At 43.0% G+C, this 20,880-nt stretch overlaps 1 protein-coding gene across 10 annotated transcripts in view; it reads right to left on the bottom strand.

Moving 5' to 3' along the window:
- The window catches only part of CALCR (calcitonin receptor), a 587,401-nt gene that overhangs the window by 74,572 nt on the left and 491,949 nt on the right, over positions 1–20,880 (bottom strand). For all 10 annotated transcript variants that reach the window (XM_033931114.1, XM_033931117.1, XM_033931112.1 and 7 more), the window contains 3 exons: positions 16,579–16,732; positions 4,511–4,571; positions 4,070–4,136 (listed from right to left, as the gene is read on the bottom strand). In XM_033931114.1, the coding sequence (XP_033787005.1) occupies positions 4,070–4,136; positions 4,511–4,571; positions 16,579–16,732 (282 nt within the window). The remainder of the gene's footprint in view (positions 1–4,069; positions 4,137–4,510; positions 4,572–16,578; positions 16,733–20,880) is intronic.

Below are 20,880 nucleotides of genomic sequence, written 5' to 3'. Positions count from 1 at the left end.
TTTAGCAATATTTGTCTTTTGTAATCCTATTATCTTTGCTCAAAAAGATCCTATCTGTAACTGCTTCTACCTGCTTGATTTTAATGCTTTTAAATACATTTTCAGTTTACTTATAAATGTTCTGAGTCTTAGTTCTTGATTGTAACAGAGCTAACTTTTAATCAAGTGAGCTAACTTCCCCAAAATTAATAGTTCTTTATAATATATGTTTCTCTAAGCCAGAGAAGGATATATATTATTGGTGGAGTTCCATTCATCTAATAACAATTTTTGTAACACTACCACTAGTGGTCAGCCTTCCATATATGGGTAGGTGAGTTTTGGAGGATCAGGTTGGGTAGGAGGGGTCTTTCAGACAAAGTTCCCTCTAAGCTGTGCAGGAGTCCTCCAACTAAATTTCTGCCAGGGGGATGGGAGGTGCTGAATATTGTATTTTCAATCACCAAGTACAATCAGGTTCCCCAGAGTCTTGAAGAGCTTGCCTGTCCTCCCCTACTGAGAATGTGATAGTGAAACAACCCCCTCCCCCCCCCCCCACTGGTAGGACTTTGGGTGGAGACCTCCTGCTCAGCATAGAGGGGATAAGATCTTGGGGCCAATCTTGCAAAGTGGATTATGTTTGTAGGGGATGATTTCGATCTGGGGGAGCAATTGGAATTTGTAGGGATTAGATCTTGTTGAAGATTCAAAAGTGGGATTGGATCAGATGGGGAGGATCTTTGGGGATGGGGAGGATCAGGTGGGGAAATATGTTGCTGTGGCAGTATTTGGGTATATTTGTGGGGGCTAGTCTTGGGGTGTATGCAGTGGCAGATGCTTGCCATATCCCCTTCTTTGGGTTTGCTCTTACTACATGATAGGTTTTGCAACTAACGTGCCATAAGTGGAAACTTTACCACACTTTAGTAAAAGGGCTCTTTTGTGTCATTTCATGTCATTATGATGACTTTATACCATTTATACAAAAACCTCTATTCTATTCAAGGGTTTACTTACATTTCAAAGTTTAATATTCCTTTGGAACTGAAATTGAAAGTATTGTCATTCAGGTGTAAAATATTAGCCAATTTGGAAGTGAAAAACTGCAACATAAGGAACAAGTGAAGTCTCGCTTCTATCTTCTGATGTATATGAACTATTAATTGTATCTTGTCTGTATACTCTTTACTTGTGCAACAAATCAAAAAATTGGAATCTGCCTCCAACAATCAACTGTAGTTCATTTAATAGCCTATTAGGAGCTATACAAACAAATGCATATCTTTGACTATAATCACGTCCAAACTCTAAGCACCCCCCTATATTTATTTATTTTTTTTTTTTTTTGCTATTTTAACGTATTGAAATTGATGAAATTAGTGTGATATATTTTCTGCATTTTTTATCATAATACAGTAGTTTGCTCCTATTTAAAGGGTCCTTATTAGGGAAATGAAGGTTCTTACCGCAGCAAAAAAATGACATATCGCAGAGCTCGTTGGCATCCTGTTGAAATTTTGCCATATGTATGCACCACCTATGCGTTAAAAATAAAATTTATTTTTTTGAGGCGGAGGAATGTCTGAGAGCGGAGAGTGGGTGTGTTCTATGCTAAATGGTTAGCAAAGCCACATTTCCGCACGTCAACCGATTAGCATGAGAGCCTTGATCACCTGCATGAGTGGTAATAAGGACTCACGTGCTAACCTGCTTTAACGTATTATAGAGAAAAAGAAACTCATCTCTATAATACAATTATTTTACCGATCTCCTATTCAGAGATTTAGGGCTCCTAGCAGTTTAACGTGCGTAAAAGCGTGCGCTAAACCGCCAGATGCGCTAGCCGCTACCACCTCCTCTTGAGCAGGCGGTAGTTTTTGGCCAGCGTGGGGGTTAGCGTGCGATGAAAAGTTGTGCGCGTTAACCCCGCTAGCACGGCTTTGTAAAAGGAGCCCTTAGTTTAAAGCTTCCCTACTTATCCCTCTTTTTTTGACTAAATCTGTTTTAATGGCCACATAGTCTAAAGCACATGACGACAAAGGCGCGCCGACAACTGAGCATGGACAACTGAGCGCAGGACTTCATCGTGCCGAAGAAAAACCATATTTTAAAGGGCTCCACTTTACCCCCCCAATTTACTTCATAGAGATTGGGTTGGTGTTGTGGGAGGTTTGGGGGGTTGTAACCCCCCTCATTAAACTGGAAACTTAACTTTTTCCCAGTTTTTTAGGGAAAAAGTTAAGTTTTCAGTATAATGTGGGGGGTTATACCCCCACACCCCACCATCATGGCAGCGTGAGGCAGCACGATCCCTATTAAGTAGAGGGGGGGTTCCGCCCCCCACACCCCCCGCCAGAGCCCTTTAAAATACGGGTTTTCTTCGGCACTATTAAGCCCTGTGCTCAGTTGTCCGCGCTCGATTGTCGGCGCGCCTTTGTCCTCCTGCGCTTTTGACCCATCACCCATGCTAATGGAAAAATTAGCATGCCACCATTAATCTAATCTAATCTAATCTAATCTAATCTAATCTAAACCTTAAGTTTATATACCGCATCATCTCCATGAGAATGGAGCTCGACACGGTTTACAAGAACTTAAAATAGCGAGTAGAGAAGAAGAAAAAGGATTACATGAACTTATGTGTAGAAGGGGGGAGAGAAAGGGGGGAAGGATAGAGCTACAATTTGCTGAAAAGCCAGGTTTTCAGTTGTTTGCGGAATAACTGAAGGGAGCTCAGGTTCCGTAGCGGGGTGGTGAGGTCGTTCCAAAGACCTGTGATTTTGAAGAGAAGGGATTTTCCCAGTTTGCCTGAATAGTGGATGCTGCGTGGAGAGGGGAAGGCTAGTTTAAGCCTTTGGGCAGTTCTGGAGGAGTCGGGACTGGAGGAGTTGAAAGACAGTGGGATAAGAGGAGGCAGGATTCCGTGAATGATCTTGAAAGCCAGGCAGGAACATTTGAAATGGATTCTGGAGATTATTGGGAGCCAACAAGTTTGGCAAGGAGTGGGGAGGCATGGTCAGACTTGCGTTTTGAGAAGATCAGTTTGGCTGCAGTATTCTGGATTAGCTGGAGTCTTAGAATACTTTTTTTTGATAGATTTAAGTATATGGCGTTGCAGTAATCTAGTTTGGAGAGGATGATGGATTGGACAAGGATGGCAAAGTGTTGTTGGCTGAAGTAGGATCTAGCTTTCCTCAGCATGTGAAGGCTGAAAAAGCATGATTTTGCCAAGGAGTTGAGGTGGTCATTGAGGGAGAGAGAGGAATCGATAGTGATACCAAGGACCTTGCATGAGAACTCGAGCTGTAGTGTATCGCCTGTGGGTAGTGTGAAAAGTGTGGGCAGGTGTTCGAATTTTGGGCCGAGCCAGAGTAGTTTTGTTTTAGATTCGTTTAGTTTCATCTGTACCGAGAGGGACCAGGCACGGAGTCTCATTATGCAAGCTGTAATGTTTTCGTGGAGGTTGGTGAGGTTCTGGTCAGTTTCAAGGAGGACAAGGATGTCATCTGCATAAGTGTAGATTGTTTCCAGGGGGGATAGTTGAAAGAGTTTCAGGGAGGACATGTAGATGTTAAAGAGAATAGGGGAAAGGGGTGATCCTTGAGGGACACCGCAAGATGGAGTCCAAGGAGTGGACATGGTGTCATTTGTGTAGACGGTGTAGGAACGTGAGCGTAAAAAGTTTGAGAACCACGTTAGGACGGTGGAGTCGATTCCAATCTCGGAAAGTTGGTAAAGTAGTATGTCATGATGGACGACATCAAAAGCAGCGGAAAGATCGAATTGTAGAATGACAGCGAATTAATACCTAAAATAGAAATTTTGGCCGTTTTACCCAGTGGAATAAATGGCTTTAATGTGTGGGAATTACCCATGTAAGGGTGCATTAAACCCACTTTTTATCACTCTTTGTTAGAAGGGTCCCTAAGAATGGTTCTGAGGATCTCAGTAATTGAAACTGCAAATAAACTGGACAAGTAAATTAATGATAAATTGGCATAATACCTTCCTTGAGAACAAAGAGGAATAACCTGTTTCTGAGATATAAAATTACAGGCACAAGCATGATACAAGAAAAAAAGATTCTTACCAATAAGGCTGCCATTATGGGACCATGAACAATATATAACAAGTGTGTCTCAACACTCATCCAACAGCTGAAAAAAAGCACAGAGAAATATGACAACAATAAAACAAATGTGTGTAAATTATAAACATAGTAACATAGTAACCTAGTAGATGACGGCAGATAAAGACCCGAATGATCCATCCAGTCTGCCCAACCTGATTCAATTTAAATTTTTTAATTTTTTCTTCTTAGCTATTTCTGGGCAAGAATCCAAAGTTTTACCCGGTACTGTGCTTGGGTTACAACTGCCAAAATCTCTGTTAAGACTTACTCCAGCCCTCCCAGCCATTGAAGCCCTCCCCAGCCCATCCTCCACCAAACGGCCATATACAAATAAACATAAAACAGGAGAACAGGGAAATAAACACTGTACTTGGAAAAACAGAGCTCTTTTATACTTACTTATCATCAAAATATTTAGTTCTTGCAACAGCATGGATAGATGCTGGTAATAAAGGAAATCCTGAAAGAGTTAAAGCAAACATTATTGTGAATATCAGAAAGCAGATTACACATCAACACAAAATAATAACTGTTGTCAGGATTGTGTTGATATTATTGTTCAAAACTGCTGGAGAACAAGTTTAGTTTAGTTTATTGGTACTTCATGTACTGCTCTTCACAATCCAACCAAGTGCTTCCATTTCGACACCTTGAGGAGCCTTCTCTATAACAGAAGTTAGGCACCTACCGTGTTTCCACCAAAAATAAGACACTGTCTTATATTAATTTTGGGCCCCAAAAGGCACTATGTCTTATTTTCGGGAATGTCTTATTTTTTTCATGTACAATGATCATCTCACCCTTCCTCTCCTCTACCCTATTTCCTTTCTGTCCCCCATATTTGCAGCATCTTTCCTCCCCTCTCACCCATCCCCTTGTGCAGCAGAATCCTTGCAGCTTGTATCCCTCCCTCCCATCCCTTGCAGCTTCTATCTCTCCCTTCCTCCCATCCCCATGGAGCATCTTTCTATCCCACCCCCCACTGTTGCTGATGATGTCATCAGTGATGCAGCAGAGGAACGGCACAGGCCACGAAGGAGCCTATCTAGATTGCTGCCGACGCTGCTGGTTTGTTATAAGGTACATTTAGTCTCATGGTTCGGATGGGAGAGAGAGATGGGTCGGGGGGGGGGGGGGCGGGGGGGCGGCTGGTGCTGCCAGCAACTAGGGCTTATTTTCGGGGGTAAGGCTTATATTAAGACCTACCCCGAAAATCATGCTAGGGCTTATTTTTGGGGTAGGTCTTATTTTCGGGGAAACATGGTAGTTTCATTCTACAATACTGGCATAGGCCAATATCAGAGCACTTCATATTTCATAGAGCCATAGAGCTGGTATAGATGACAAGCAACTCTCATCTCTTGCTACTTTGATTCTACCAGGATGGCTGACTCTTTCTTTCTCCCCACTCTTTAAGAAACAAGCCCCAAATCATTCTACAACTATCTGCTCTCATATAAACCCAGCTATCTCCACCTGACAAGCAACTCTCATCTCTTGTTACTTTGATTCTCCTAGGGACACTTACTTTTGAAAAATGCCCCTTGTTAAAGTATAGGCCAACTTCTAGGAGATCTCTTGAGATAGTCTCCACAGCTACACTGTGAATTCAGCCTAGGCCCTCCCACCCTCCCCTCATCCCACCCAGCCCTAGGCTCACATTACATATACAGTATAGACCCACTCACCTGTCGCCTAACCAGATAAAAACTGGGACATTTTCCTGATTACTAAAACCTGGCTTAAAGACAATAGTTACACTAGATATATGTCCCTTAGGCTTTCATGTTTTATCAGGTTCCCGTACACACGAAAAAGGAGGAGAAACAGCCGTTATCTGCCCATGACCAATGGATTCCAGAGAAATGTATATTGGTATTAGATCTCAATATGTGTCACATTAGGATAAAAACTTGTATTGAAAAAACATGCACTGTTAAGATAACTGGCAAATTGTAACCTGGAAACTCTATATTTGTTTGTACTAAATCCCTAGTTTGTATCAAGTTAGGATACAACCTTGTCTAGTATACTTGTTCTGAAATTATGTCAACTATAAAATATGTATGTTTAAACTGCAAGCCATTCTGAGGTATTTGGGGACAATGGAATAGAAAATGAATTAAATAAATACATATATGCGGGTGCCTAGATGTTACAGGGTTATAATATTCTGTAAGTTACCTTTATAAGTGGAAGCTTCACCTATGTTCAGCCCATTTTCAAGGTGAATGAACTATTAAATTCTCACAACACTATCAGCTTGATATTTCAATTTACAGAAAAAAAAACCTGCAACAATAACTGCATTATAAGATACTTCCTAAACTATGTTAAACTGGTACACAGACGCAAATGCTCTGGTACAGCAAAAGGACTAGCTGAAAAAAAAAAAATCACAGCTGTCTTTGACTCAGCATAATGAACAGTTTGCAACTCAGATATGTCCAGCTGTTTGGCATTTTCAGAATCAGATCTCAATGAACACACCAGCTAGTAGAGCTGAGGAAAAGGACTTTCTGCATAAATTTCTCAGTGAGTAAGTATAAAGACTTTAAATTGCAAGATATGGCCATTCGTTTAGTGAGTGCCATGGGCCGGTATCATCATGTGACTCAGTTGTTGACCCAAAGTCATTGGCTGCCAGTGTATTATAGAATTTGTTTTACTATATAACGTATTCCACACTGGGTGGCCTAGTACGCTGCACAGGCTGATTATACCATATGCCCCTTTACAGGAGTTATGTTCCAGTCAAGCTTCTTTACTTCAGGTTCCAGTTGTTAAGGCTGCAAGATTAGAGAGTATATATATAGGGGCTTAAAAAAAAAATATTGGCCCCTGACTTGTGGAATTCTGTGCCATGGGATTTAAGAGAGGAACAATCTTTGGCTCATTTTAGGAAACATTTGAAAGCTTATTTTTTTCCAGCAAGTGTTTGTGGTTTCTCTACCAGAAAAGTAGGATAGAAGGAAAAAAGAAATACTGTGGAGTACAAAGCATGTTTGCAAATTTGATTGCTTTTTAACTCTGGATTTTAACCATAATGCTTTTTTAGGAGTGTGTGTGTGTGTGTGTGTGTGTGGGGGGGGGGGGGGGTGCTGCCCTATTGATAATGGAATTCATTTCTGGGTTTTTTTTTAGCTTTTGTTTTAATTGTACACTGCTGGATTTGCCTTTGGTATATTAAGGCCTAAGTTGGTACTTGGACGATCAAAAAGACAGGTCGTCCAAGTACCGATAATCAAAACTGGTTTTAGGCTTTTTCACTGCTGCTGTATGCACAGAATGAAAAGGGGCGTTTTTGGAGGCGTGGATAGGGCGGGATGTGGGCAGACCTAAGCTTAGTCGTCCAGCAGCCATAACCAAAAATGTGTGACAGGTTGTCAGATGGAACTTATACATTTTGACTTTAGATGAAGTCAAAACAGGCATAAGTTCGGGATTGGGCCAATGAGCTGAGGAGGCTTTTCAAAACCTGGACAAAGTGCCAGGTTTTGAAAAGCCATCTGGACTCCTGGATATGTCCGGGGAAATCTGGACATCTGGTAACCCTATTTTCAGCAGGCACAAGACCTGGTGCCCAAATTAGGGTGCCAAAATTAGCACTCAGTGCTATTCTATAATGGGTCTCTTTGAGTCCAGCAAATTAAGGATATAGGCAAAGGTATCATGTCATTGAGCAGCTGCTGCTAAATTTGCAGCGCTTGGTTATTTTTCAATTGTCTTTAGCACTCTCTTACATGGGAAGTTACAGAGGTGCAGTAAAAGTCAATCTTTACTGTGGTATCTCACTCCCACAAGTTGCTGAATTTCATGGTAAAATAATAACTCTGCTTGCGGGCCTCTCAAGCTTAAGCCCCATACCCCCAAAACTACATTTACTGTATCCTTCCCCCCTATACAAGGCTCAAGCTCCCACCCCCTACAGGGCTCTAGACTAACAACAGGAGCTCATTTTGGAAATGGTGCCAGACTGTGTTCTCTTACTCCTACCTGAAGACTCACTGGACCACCAATACTTGATATGGTAGACCCTTTTGGGAGACTAGGTAGGGGGAGTGGGGAGCTTGAGCCTTATGGGGGTGGGTAGTCTGGAGCCAGGGGCTACTGGAGCCTTTGGGGAGGTCAGGCTTAATCCAGGGGGTGAGCTGCTCTGCTGGCCTAGGAACATTGACCATAGCTTTGTTGTTATGTTATTTACAGAGTAATGAGATGCAATTTAAATATCACTGTGGTAAGCTAAAGCTGCATTAGGGCCCTTTAAGTTGAATTAAGGGACAAATAACACCTCTTATAAACCAAAAACAGCTTGATTACTTCCCCCATAATTGTATATGTTTTGGAGAAATGGGTTATTAACATAGACTAACACATGGCTTCCTTTACAAAGTTCTGCCAATATTTTGAATGTGACACTGATAGTTTTGTGATAATGAAAATGGGCATACTCATACATACTGTGTGGGTTTTTTTTTTTAAAAAACATATTTTTATTGAAAGTGAAAAAGGTCACAACCATATATAATACAAAGTGTACATCAGTAATGTGAAAACGTGCAAAATGGTATTCCTTCATTAATGCTTACATCATTTAAGATATGCATATGAATTCAAATAAACAAAAATTATTGGAATCCAACTTGGTGAGTGGAGTCCCTTTTTTTATTTTATTTTCCATTGATTCCCTGATATCACGTGCCCAATTCAAATTCAAAATCTTCATGACCCTTTAAATGGGTCATTTAATCAAAGTGAAGAAAAAAAAAATTTGTGCCTTGTTTTTTTTAAAAAAATCTTTATTAAATTTTCAAACTACAATTATGCATGCTAGCCGCTACTGCCTCCTTTGGAGCAGGCGGTAGATTTTTGGCTAGCGCGCACTAGAGCATGCGCTAACCTGGTGCGTGCGCTAAAACCACTAGCGCGGCTTTGTAAAAGGAGCCACTAGTAATCAAGAAAATAAATACCCACAAGAAACTACCTAAAAAAAATCCCCAAATCAATTCCAATGCAAACCCCTCCCCCCTCCTTCCCACCCTGGATGTGTATGTTTAAAGGTCAGTAAAATAAAGTTAGTTATCATTTCTTACAAAATTTAGACAAATTGTGCCTTGTTTCTCCAGTTCAGACAGGGATAACAGACATCCTGCTGACTACTAGCTATTATGAACTTCCACAATGGCTAATGGGCAGACAGTTATAGTCAAGAGTGGGACGTTAATTTTGATTGAATATTCTGCATAGCTTTATAAAATGCCTGAGAAAAAGCTGCTCCTATAAGCTCTGATACTGAACTGAATTCCTTTTATGCCCCATTCTTTATATATTATGAAGAGCTGTTTTCCATAGATATAAGCTGAGGTACTCTCTAGTCTAAATTCTTCATAATCTGTTTGGATTTCAGTCGTTTAACGATTCCCTTTGGGGAGTTAAAATAATCAGCTATTTATGCTTATCTACATAAACAGATACAACATAGTAGAGCATTAAAATATTTTAATCTTTCTGAAATGCAACAGTTATAAAGGGAGAAATATTCCAGGAGAATGATGCATTTCCTGATTACGGTTTGATTATTCCTCAGGATCCAAATTATCATGAAGGTTGAGAAAGATATTGGTTTGAGAAATTCAAGTATTAGTCAGATTACACTGACTGATAGTGTTTCTACGGTGAGGCTAACTGTATTTCATAAAATGTATTGTTTTCATATTTATATATGCTATAGCTGTTCTAATTTTGTTTTAATGATTTCCAGGCTGTCTACTTTGAACTGGATAAACAAGAAACTTTGACAGTATGTTCATCAAGTATGCATTCATCTGGCAAACCTGAAGGCACTAATGTGTGTTCTATTTATATTTTAACAGATTAATCCTCCAGGTTTGGTTGGGGTCTATAGAGTTTCAAGTCCCTAGTGGAGTTCATCCATATTATTCAAGTTCTTACCCTCATCCAGAAGACCAAGACACTTGGAGCAGCATACACTTCCCCCTCCCCATTCGCGGTTTCGGCAATCACAATTTCACATATTCGCGATTTTTGGGGGAGGGGGATAAAAAGAAAAAACCCCACAGTTTAGCCTTCACCCCGGCGTCCCGGCCTTACCTGGTGGTCTAGCAGGCTTTCAGGGCAGGAGCGATCTTCCTACGCTCCTGCCCCGTGTAGATTGCCAATAGGAAATGGCTGTGGGGAGTTCCCGTCGTAGTCTCGAGAGACTACGGGAACTCACAGCAGCTATTTCCTATTGGCGATCTGCACAGGGCAGGAGCGTAGGAAGATCGCTCCTGCCCCGAAAGTCCGCTAGACCAGCAGGTAAGGCTGGGATGCCGGGGGGAAGGCAGGAGGGAGGCGGGGGTGGGTCAGAGCCGGACTAGAAGATATTCGCAGTATTTCACTATTTGCGGTCCGGCTCTGCCCCTATCCCCCGCGAATCCGGAGGGAGAAGTGTAATAATAATTTTTTTAAAACCATCTGTTTGTTTTGGGCCTAGGGCGCTAGTCGGCCAAAGTTGGCAGCGTCTAAAGTCCATTCTCGAAAAACACATCCAAAATATATTTTTTTGAGAATTGTCTGCTTATACGTCCAAGTCAAAAATAATAAGTGGTGAGGAAAATGCTCTGAAGAATACAGGGCTGAGAGGTCAAAATCGGTAACAAATATAACATTGGAAACAAGACTTCTCAGAAAAAAAGTCAAAAATGAAGGTCAAACAAATTCAAATACAATGAAATTTATGCACTTTTACATACACTCAGATATGTGCAATCCGACCAAGAGCCGTGGCTCCTATAGCCGAACCCACCGCCCCATCACTGTGTATGGCTATAATGCAAATAAGTGAAATTGGATTACTTTTTAAATATTAGATGTGTTTTTCTGTGGCAATAAAGGAAAAACACATCTAATGTTCTACTCAGTGGCGTACATAGCATAGCATATGTGGCACCCAGGGCCCATCATTTTTTGACACCCCCCATCTGTATGAAAAACATGATTTTTAGTAACAATCCACACGTCACACAAGAGTGTACCTAGGAAAAGGCAGCATCTTACATACTACAGTGAGCAGTACATCAATACACCCATTGTAAAACTAAACAAGCCAGACTAGTACAGATCAATCCTACACAATCAATCCTAACAGAAAACCATGTCTTTTCGAACACACAGAACACAGAAAACACCTTCGCCTAGTTTGTAATCACAAACTAACTCCTCCCCCTTTTACAAAACGGTAGTGTGGTTTTTAGCCATGGTGGTAACAGCTCAGATTGCAACGCTAAAAAACGCTCTACAGTTTTGTAAATGGGGAGATAGAATAAAAATACATAGACAAAGATTAAACTGAAGCACCAAGAAGCTGGACTCTGCGTACAATGCAACACCACAGAAACAGCGATGCATCTCCCCTAAAGCAAAAATAAATAAATAAATAGAATTTTTTTTTCTACCTTGTTGTTTCTGCTTTACTCATCTTCTTGTCACTCTCTTCGATTCATCCACTGTCTACCCTCTCTCTGCCCCTTCTATATGGCCTCTTCTCTCCTTCTATTCCCCTTCCAGAAACTTTATGCCTCCCCCTTCCATCTCTCCCTTCACCTCCATTGGTCTGGCATTCATTTTCTTCCCTTCCCTCCTCCAATGGTCTGGCATCTCTCTCCTCTCCTTCCCTCTCCCATACCCCCATAGTCTGGCATTTCACTCTTTCCTCTCCCTTCCCCCCACTTCCATCAGCATGTGCCCCCTTTCTCTCTCTCCACCACGCTTCCATACCACCCTGACCCCCTTTCTTACCCTTCACCACGCTTCCATACCACCCTTCACCCCTTTCTCACCCTTCACCATGCTTCCATACCACCCTGACCCCCTTTCTCACCCTTCACCACGCTTCCTTACCACCCTGACCCCCTTTCTCACCCTCCACACACTTCCTTACCACCCTGACCCCCTTTTTCTCCTTCCACCACCCTTTCTTTCTCCATCCAAATCAGCAAGGTCCCGCGATGACTACTTCTGCTGCCTCTGCTCCGGAAGAGGTAAGTGACGTTAGAGGGAGTTGCGGCAAGGTCTCACGATGACTGCGGCTGCCGGTCCACCCCCCCCTTTCTCCCTCCCCAATGTCACTTACCTCTTCCTGAGCAGAGGCAGCAGAAGTAGTCATTGCGGGACCTTCCTGCACTTCAGCGCGGCTGGCGACTCTGCTCTGGAATAAGTACGGCAGTCGCGCTGAGGTGCCTTTTTGAGCAGTGTGGGAAGTTCTGGACCCGGCTGGCTGTGCACCCCCTTGAAGCGTGCACCTGGGGCAGACCTTCCCCCCCCCCACCCTCCCCCATCCCCCCTTGGTACACCACTTGTTCTGCTCAGCTTCGTAGCCCTCCTCTTACGCTTGTTCCAAGTACTCCTACAATCCTTATTTTCTTAGTGGGGTTTTTTTAGGATGCACTAAGGCCACTTTATACTGCAGCTTAGTAACAGGGCCCTTGAGTGACATGAAACAGTCATCCCATTGCTGTTTAGGACTGTAACTGCCACTCTTTTTAGGCTAGCCTAGTGCTAAACTTCCCTCTTCTTTTTACTAGAAATCTTTTGTACTTATCCCATTTATTTATTTAATTTGTTTTCTATCCCGTTCTCCCCAACGAGCTCAGAATGGGTTACAGGAAAACGTACATAATATACAGTTAATGGGTTACAATTTGCCATAGTTGCAGTGCAAGACTTTTCAATGCTTTTCTTCCTACCATATCCTCCTGGCATTGTTCTTGAATCATCCTTCCTTGGAGCATTACATCATGACCCCAGTTCTATAACTTTCCTTCCACTGAAAAAGTCTGCCTTTTGTGCCCGTTTCTATTTCTCTTTCTACTTGGGATCTAGCTAGGTACTTGGGACCTGGGTTGGCCACTGTTGGAAAGAGGATGCTGGCATTGATGGACCTTTGGTCTGTCCCATTATGGCAATTCTTATGTTCTTGTATTCTGCTATATCCTCATGAGTTCCAAAAGGATTACGAAGACTTAAAGGACAGAAATTTAAAGCTAAAAAATTTGAACCAATAGACGATAATTCTGTAAACAGATAGGGAAAAAAAAAAAAAAGATTTTGGCATTAAAAAAAAAATTCTAGGTAAGGAATTCCAGATTTGAACTGCCTGATAATCCAGCCTGCTTTCAAACATTACCTTAGAGTGTAAACTTTTCGGATTAGGAAATTGCAAATCAAATGAACTACGTGAGGCAATAAATCTAGATTTCAACAAGGGGCCAATCAAAATAGATAAATATGAACATAAGAATTGCCGCTGCTAGGTCAGACCAGTGGTCCATCGTGGCCAGCAGTCTGCTCACGTGGCGGCCCTTAGGTCAAAAACCAGTGCCCTAACTGAGACTAGCTTTACCTGGTCATCAGGAGCTATCCCATATAATACATTAACAATTATAGCCCATAGCTTAACTCTTGCCTCCACTGGAAGCCAATGTTCATCAAGCTGCAAAGATGTAATTCGGTCAGTCTTAGAGGGAGAAAAAACCAGACAAACAGCAGCAGAAGCATTCTGAACAGTCTGCAACCGTTTAAGCAAATACTTACGGCAACTGACACAACATATTACAATGATGATGATGAGACTCTGAACAACCAACCTGAAGGATAAAACCTCCAAGTACCGTATTTTCACGCAAATAACGCGCACCCGTGTAAAACGCGCACACGGGTATAGCGCGCAGAAATCACGATGATATGTACAAAAACTTTTGTATACCGCGCTCACGGGTATACCGCGCATGATGCCCGACGCTCCTTTCGCCCGCCCTGACTCTCCGTTCACCCCCCCTGACTTCCGTGCACTGCCCTGACTTTCCGTGCACTGTCCCGACTCTCCGTTCACCCCCCCTGACTTCCGTGCACTGCCCTGACTTTCCGTGCGCTGTCCCGACTCTCTGTTCCCCCCCCCTGACTTTCCATGCACTGTCCCCCCTTGAAGTCCTGTCCCCCCTTGAAGGTCTGTCCCCATCCTGAAAGCCTGATGCCCCCCCCGACGTCCGATACATCCCCCCCCCCCCGGCAGGACCACTCGCACCCCCACCCCGACGGACCGCCGACTCCCCAACAATATCGGGCCAGGAGGGAGCCCAAACCCTCCTGGCCACGGCGACCCCCTAACCCCACCCCGCACTACATTACGGGCAGGAGGGATCCCAGGCCCTCCTGCCCTCGACGCAAACCCCCTCCCCCAACGACTGCCCCCCCCAAGAACCTCCGCCCGTCCCCCAGCCGACCCGCGACCCCCCTGGCCGACCCCCACGACACCCCCACCCGCCTTCCCCGTACCTTTGTGTAGTTGGGCCAGAAGGGAGCCCAAACCCTCCTGGCCACGGCGACCCCCTAACCCCACCCCGCACTACATTACGGGCAGGAGGGATCCCAGGCCCTCCTGCCCTCGACGCAAACCCCCCTCCCCCCCAACGACCGCCCCCCCCCAAGAACCTCCGACCGCCCCCCCAGCCGACCCGCGACCCCCCTGGCCGACCCCCACGACCCCCCCACCCCCCTTCCCCGTACCTTTGGTAGTTGGCCGGACAGACGGGAGCCAAACCCGCCTGTCCGGCAGGCAGCCAACGAAGGAATGAGGCCGGATTGGCCCATCCGTCCTAAAGCTCCGCCTACTGGTGGGGCCTAAGGCGTGTGGGCCAATCAGAATAGGCCCTGGAGCCTTAGGTCCCACCTGGGGGCGCGGCCTGAGGCACATGGTCGGGTTGGGCCCCCAGGCACAGGGTCGGGGTGGGAACTATGTTTAAAAACTTTTGTATACCGCGCTCACGCATATACCGTGCGTTATATGCGTGAAAATACGGTAATCTCTAATCCTTTCTTCCTGCCAATTATTTAAATGCCTCTATCATACTCCTCTTGTAGTGATAAACCAGTAGGGCTACCAGATGTACGGATTTCCCTGGGCATATCGTCCTTTTGAGGACATGTCTGGGGGTACGGACGGCTTTTCAAAACCCGGCACTTTATCTGGGTTTTGAAAAGCTTCCGACTTCAGGATGGTGCCGTGAACATGCGGATTCAATGTGGTGACATCATCATGGTGCATTCACACATACGCAGATATCATCCTGATGCATGAACAGGTTAAAGGGGGTTGGGCTGGGGCAGGGCGGGATGGGGCATGATGCAGGCGAGATGGGTTGAGCCTGGGTGCATGGCCATGGGTCCGAATTTTCCTTCGGGAAAATCTGGTAACCCTATAAACCAGTATATCATAAACTGTGTGCCTCCTGAGATTTCAGGTGTGCTGCGAGATGCTGGGGAGGAGGAGAGGAGCCGGTGCCAGCTGATTGCCTACTGGACATGCCTCTTGCGGCAATAGGCACATCCAGTAGGCAATCAGCTAGCGCCAGCACCTCTCCTCCCCAGAATCTCGCTGCACACCTGAAATCTCATGCGCCTTCCCTCCTGGCACCCCCCTCACCCCCTCACTGGCAGCTCAGAGCCCATCTGGAGGGCCTTCGCTCATGCGTGGACGTCGATGCAATGATGTCACACATGCATGTAACATCACCGCATTGACACCCACGCACTTCCAAATGCCTCGAGCCGTGACCACTATATTTAGTGTGCTGCAGCTCGCCAAAGTTTGCGAGACACTGTGATAAGCAAAGGAAAGGCACAATTATCCTCCTTTTTTGTCTCCTTTCCTCTAGTTAGGTCCTTCAGGTTTTGATGCAGAGCCCACACCGTCTTTATTGCCTTTCTCTGAACTACCTCTAAACCAGTGGTCTCAAACTCGCGGCCCGGGGGCCACATGCGGCCCGCCAGGTACTATTTTGAGGCCCTCAGTATGTTTATCATAATCACATAAGTAAAATAAAACAGTTTCTTGATCATATGTCCCTTTAGCTATAAATTACAATATTATTACTAAGACTTAGCTTAAAGGAAAGATTTATAGACTGCAAAGAGTTTTTCCTCATGCAAAATTGTCATTTCTGTAATAAGACATTAATTATTTTTTCTGTGGCCCTCCAAGTACCTACAAATCCAAAATGTGGCCCCGCAAAGGGTTTGAGTTTGAGACCACTGCTCTAACCTAAAAACACACACATATTTTTGAAAATACAGTATAGAACTGTGCATATTAGAGTAAATCTTCTGTACTTGGACAAAAGTAAAGAATGCCTGGGATAGGCATGTGAGATCTCTTAGAGAGAGGAAGAGATAATGGTTACTGCGGATGGGCAGACCGAATCGGCCATTGGCCTTTATCTGCTATCACGTTTCTATGTATCTTTATGAGCACACACGGGATAGGCAATTTTTAAGTGTTTTTTTTACCTGTGTAACTAGTCACTCACATGGATATACAGCAATGGGAAATGGCCCTCATGCAGTTTAGACAAGCATTAAACATGGAAACAAGAGATATCAATGTGCTTATATGCATCCAAAATACCTACCCCATCCTAAGAGATAATACCAGTGCAAATGTTGCTCCTCGGCAAATACTGCCACCACTATCAAGGTATGAAGATAAATGCCTTCACAGAGCATCCAGAAGTAATTACATCCCAGCATGTACTGGTGAAGAAAGTGTAGCACCTTACAGGTCACCTGTCAGCAAAAGAGAAACAGCAATATGAAACATGAGAAATTTGCAGGTATTCCATTAAAGTCCGGTAGATAAGCATGAAACTTGTTATGAATATTTCTTATATTTTCATAATATGTTAATGATAGGATATGTATGATGGCATATATATATATCATCACTGGCCTGATGGGTATATCAAACTGAGCACCTTAGGGCTCCTTTTACAAAGGCGTGTTTGGGCCTTAACTCGCGGCATAGCGCGCACTAAATTGCCACTTGCGCTAGCTGCTACCACCTCCTTTTGAGCAGGCGGTAGATTTTTGGCTAGCACGCACAATAGCGCGCACTAATTCCGGTGCGTGCACTAAAACGCTTAGCGCACCTTCGTAAAAGGAGCCCTTATTCATGTAGAAATATATTCCTACTTTATTTTGATTGATGAGATTTTTCTTATGTGTTCTTTATAATTATTATTGAAAAATCTAGAGTTTATTTCGATAGCTGGTCTCCTATTTTTTGATTATATTCAATGATAGGATTTCTTTGTGGTTCAAATATTTTATAAGTTTTATAATATAAGTAAACAAGGTATACAAATGTTAACTAAGACATGAAACAAGCCGGCTGTACGGACCATGAAAAACAATGTCTAAACTGTGGCAAGTACAAATGGGGTCTATACACTTAAAAAGTGCTAACCATGTTAATCTATGCTACGTTAAATACATATTGATACTTCATGCACTGTAGAACTCATACATTCAGGCTAAGCAGCTCAAGAATACAAAATTAATAACTTATATATTAATGTAGGTTAACAGAAAGCTCATTAGGCAAAATGAACATTATTACGTTTAAGGGCCTCTGATGTTTTCCCCAAGTGCTGTTATCAAGACCCTCTAGTAACCCCACTTTACTCCTTTGGGCCCCCTTATTCTGAGGACTACCATCAAGGGCCTGAGGACCCAGTTCACCCCTCATCCCCAACTGACAGCATCAAGGGGCTCAGATGAGACAACCTGTCCCCAGGGATTTTCTCCCTCTCTCACACAACAGCTGTCACCGGGAGCCTACAATGACGAATCCTACTTTCAGCCCCTGTCCTTTATCCACCTATTCCGTTCAATGTATTTGGGGTATGAGCAAGAACTGCTGTTAGGTTCTACAATACTACTGGATGACCAGTCATAATTCCTTGCCGAGCAATGGTGGGGCAAAAGGGAGGAACGGCTCAATCTGCCTCAATTTCTTGTAAAGACTTCCGAAGAAGTAGAAATAAAAGTTAATAATAAAAATGGGGAAAAGCACACTGGTTACCAATTTCGCACAGAATAATCTATAAAATTGCACTGATAACCTTCAAAATCCAACAAACCAATATACCAATATTTCTGGATCGTTTTTTGATACCATATTCTCCAGCCTGGACACTTAGATCAACAGAACAGCATTTGCTGACTATCCCTTCTCTAAAAATAATAGGTACTAGAAGATCTACAATTTTTTCAGTCATAGCATCCCAGCTTTGGAACAATTTACCAATCTATTTACGTGGAGAAACCTCATTAGAAAAATTTAAAAGCATATTAAAATGCCACCTATAAAAAGATGCATTTGAGTCATAGATAGGATAATTCATCTATCATTAATCCCAGGCTCAAAAACCTAATTTTAACCAGATCTTAAGTATAGGTCACAATCTCCCCTATCCTTTTTTTAGGTTTAGCCATATTTTTAAAACATTCTTCATTACCCTCCTGATGTTGTGTTTTTTTTCCTAAATATACTCTTACTTTCTTCAAAGATTGTAGTTCTCCCCTCTTCCCTTTTGTATCGCTAATTACTTGTGTACATACATTGTATGTTTATTTGTATAAATTGTTTTATTTTTGTCTCCTAATTTTAAATTGTTATAAGCATTGAAGTATTTGATATTGTGTGTACAACAAACTTTTAATAAACTTGAAACTTGAATAGGTGGATTCCAGTTCAAGGGAAGGCACTTATTCTAGGCTGCATACTCAAGAAGCAGTGGCAGAAAAAAAAAAAAAATCAATTTGCCAAGCTGAATCCCAAACCTGTCTTTCAGAGAGCAAGTAGATGAGCAGCCCCAATGTAAACCCAGACAAGTTACCATGGAGAAGATAGGGCAGTGCTGGTCAGCATTGCAGTGGGGCAGATGGCAAGCAATTTTGAAAATAATGACATAATGCATGAGGGAAATAGTGCCCTAGAACAGGGGTGCCCACACTTTTTTTGGCTTGCAAGCTACTTTTAAAATGACCAAATGATCTACCAACAATAAAATTTTTAAAAACACAAAGCACACTGTACATAGCGAAAATGTTAATTATAATTTATATTTGGTTTTTTTTTTTTTAAGAGGTCAAGGCAGATGAATTTAAAATATGTAATGTCACCTCAGTAACAACTATACAAAAATAGACAAATATACCACCTCCTCTTTTACTAAACCGCTATAGCGGTTTTAGCACAGAGAGCTGTGCTGAATGCCCCGCACTGCTCCCGACGCTCATAGGCTCCCTGTGCTAAAACCGCTATTGCAATTTAGTAAAAGGGGGCCATAGTGCAAAATATAGATTCTCAAAATGGACACATTTTAATCACAAAATTGAAAATAAAATCATTTTTCCTACCATTGTTGTCTGGTGATTTCATGAGTTTCTGGTTGCACTTCCTTCTGACTGTGCATCCAATCTTTCTTTCTCCTGCATGCTTTCTATCCTCCAGACCTCATTCCATTCCACAACCAACATTTCTCTCTGTCCCTCCATGAGTCCAACTTTTTCTTCCTCTTTCCCTGCCCCTCCCCTCCCCTTTCTTTCTTTCTCTCTCTCTCCCTGCCCCTTCTTTCTTTCTGTCTTTCTCCCTGCCCCCTTTTTTTCGCTTTCTTTCTCTCTCCCTGCCTCCCTTTCTGTATTCTTTCTCTCTCCCTGCCCCCCAAGCCACCGCCGCTGATTTTTCCCTGCTTCCCCGACACCACAAAAGCCAGGCCTGCACCAGGCCCACAAGCCTTCCCCCCCGTCAATTCAAACGTCAAAGAGGAAGTTCCGAGCCAGCCAAAATTGACATCGGGGGGTGGGGGAGGCTTGTGGGCCCGGCGTTGGGGAAGCAGGGAGAACGCACAGGCAATGCGAGTCTATCACGGAGCCTGGGATGAGCTCTGCAATTGACTTGCGTTGCCCTTGTGATCTACTGGTTGATCACGATCAACCTTTTGGGCACCTCTGCCCTAGAAAATCAGCTTCTCTAGATGGTTGAGAATGTGGGTTAAGAGGCTGCTGCATCTATTACCCCCAATAACCAAGTGTCTTCCAGGAAAACCTTTAGTAAATGGGTGCTTCCCAACATAAGTACTCTTCGATCTATGGATCAAAAACTGTTAACAGTTCCATAGCTGAAAATAATAGGAACTCGAAGATTAGATATTTTCTCTGTGAACGCACTCAGGCTTTGGAATACTATGCCATTATATCTTAGAAAGGAAGAAAACTTTACACGTTTTAAAAGTTCCTTGAAAAGCTTTTTGTTTAAAGATACTTTTGACCTGTAACTCTCCCAAAACACTATTTCAATTCCTCTTTTTTACATTCTTCTACTCCCCATCCCTACTGTGCCTTCCATATATGTTATCTTTCTCTTTTCTATAACAAATTGTAGTTCTACCTCTTTATCCTTATATACCAGTTAGTATATGTATTCATTTTGTTTTAATGTTTTTATTGAGATTAGTTTTTAAAGTTGTATAATACTTTATGTTCTTATATTTTTATTGGTGTATTTTGCTTAGAATCACTTGATAAAAAGTCCAGAACTCAGCAATTCGACTCCTATACATCCTCAGCTACCATGACCCCATTACTCCAGTGCTCTATGCAGCTCACTGGTTACCAGTCAAAAAGTGATGCATCTTCAATGCCCTGGTCATGACAAACAAGAGATTCTACTAAAAAAACCCAGCCTATATAGCATCCATGCTATGCCTATACACCCCTAACTGCCCCCTCCGCTCCAAAGCAGAACAAAGACTCAGCATTCTCGCAGGGAAATTCCTCCAAATGAGTATGGCGAACAAAAGATCCTCCAGCCATTTCCTACCTCAGCTAAGGAACTGACTACCCACACAGATCAGATCGCTAGACTCACC

The sequence above is a fragment of the Geotrypetes seraphini genome, chromosome 2 (assembly GCF_902459505.1).
Source record: "Geotrypetes seraphini chromosome 2, aGeoSer1.1, whole genome shotgun sequence".
NCBI lineage: Eukaryota > Metazoa > Chordata > Amphibia > Gymnophiona > Dermophiidae > Geotrypetes > Geotrypetes seraphini.
This window is presented reverse-complemented; position numbering and strand designations above follow the sequence as displayed.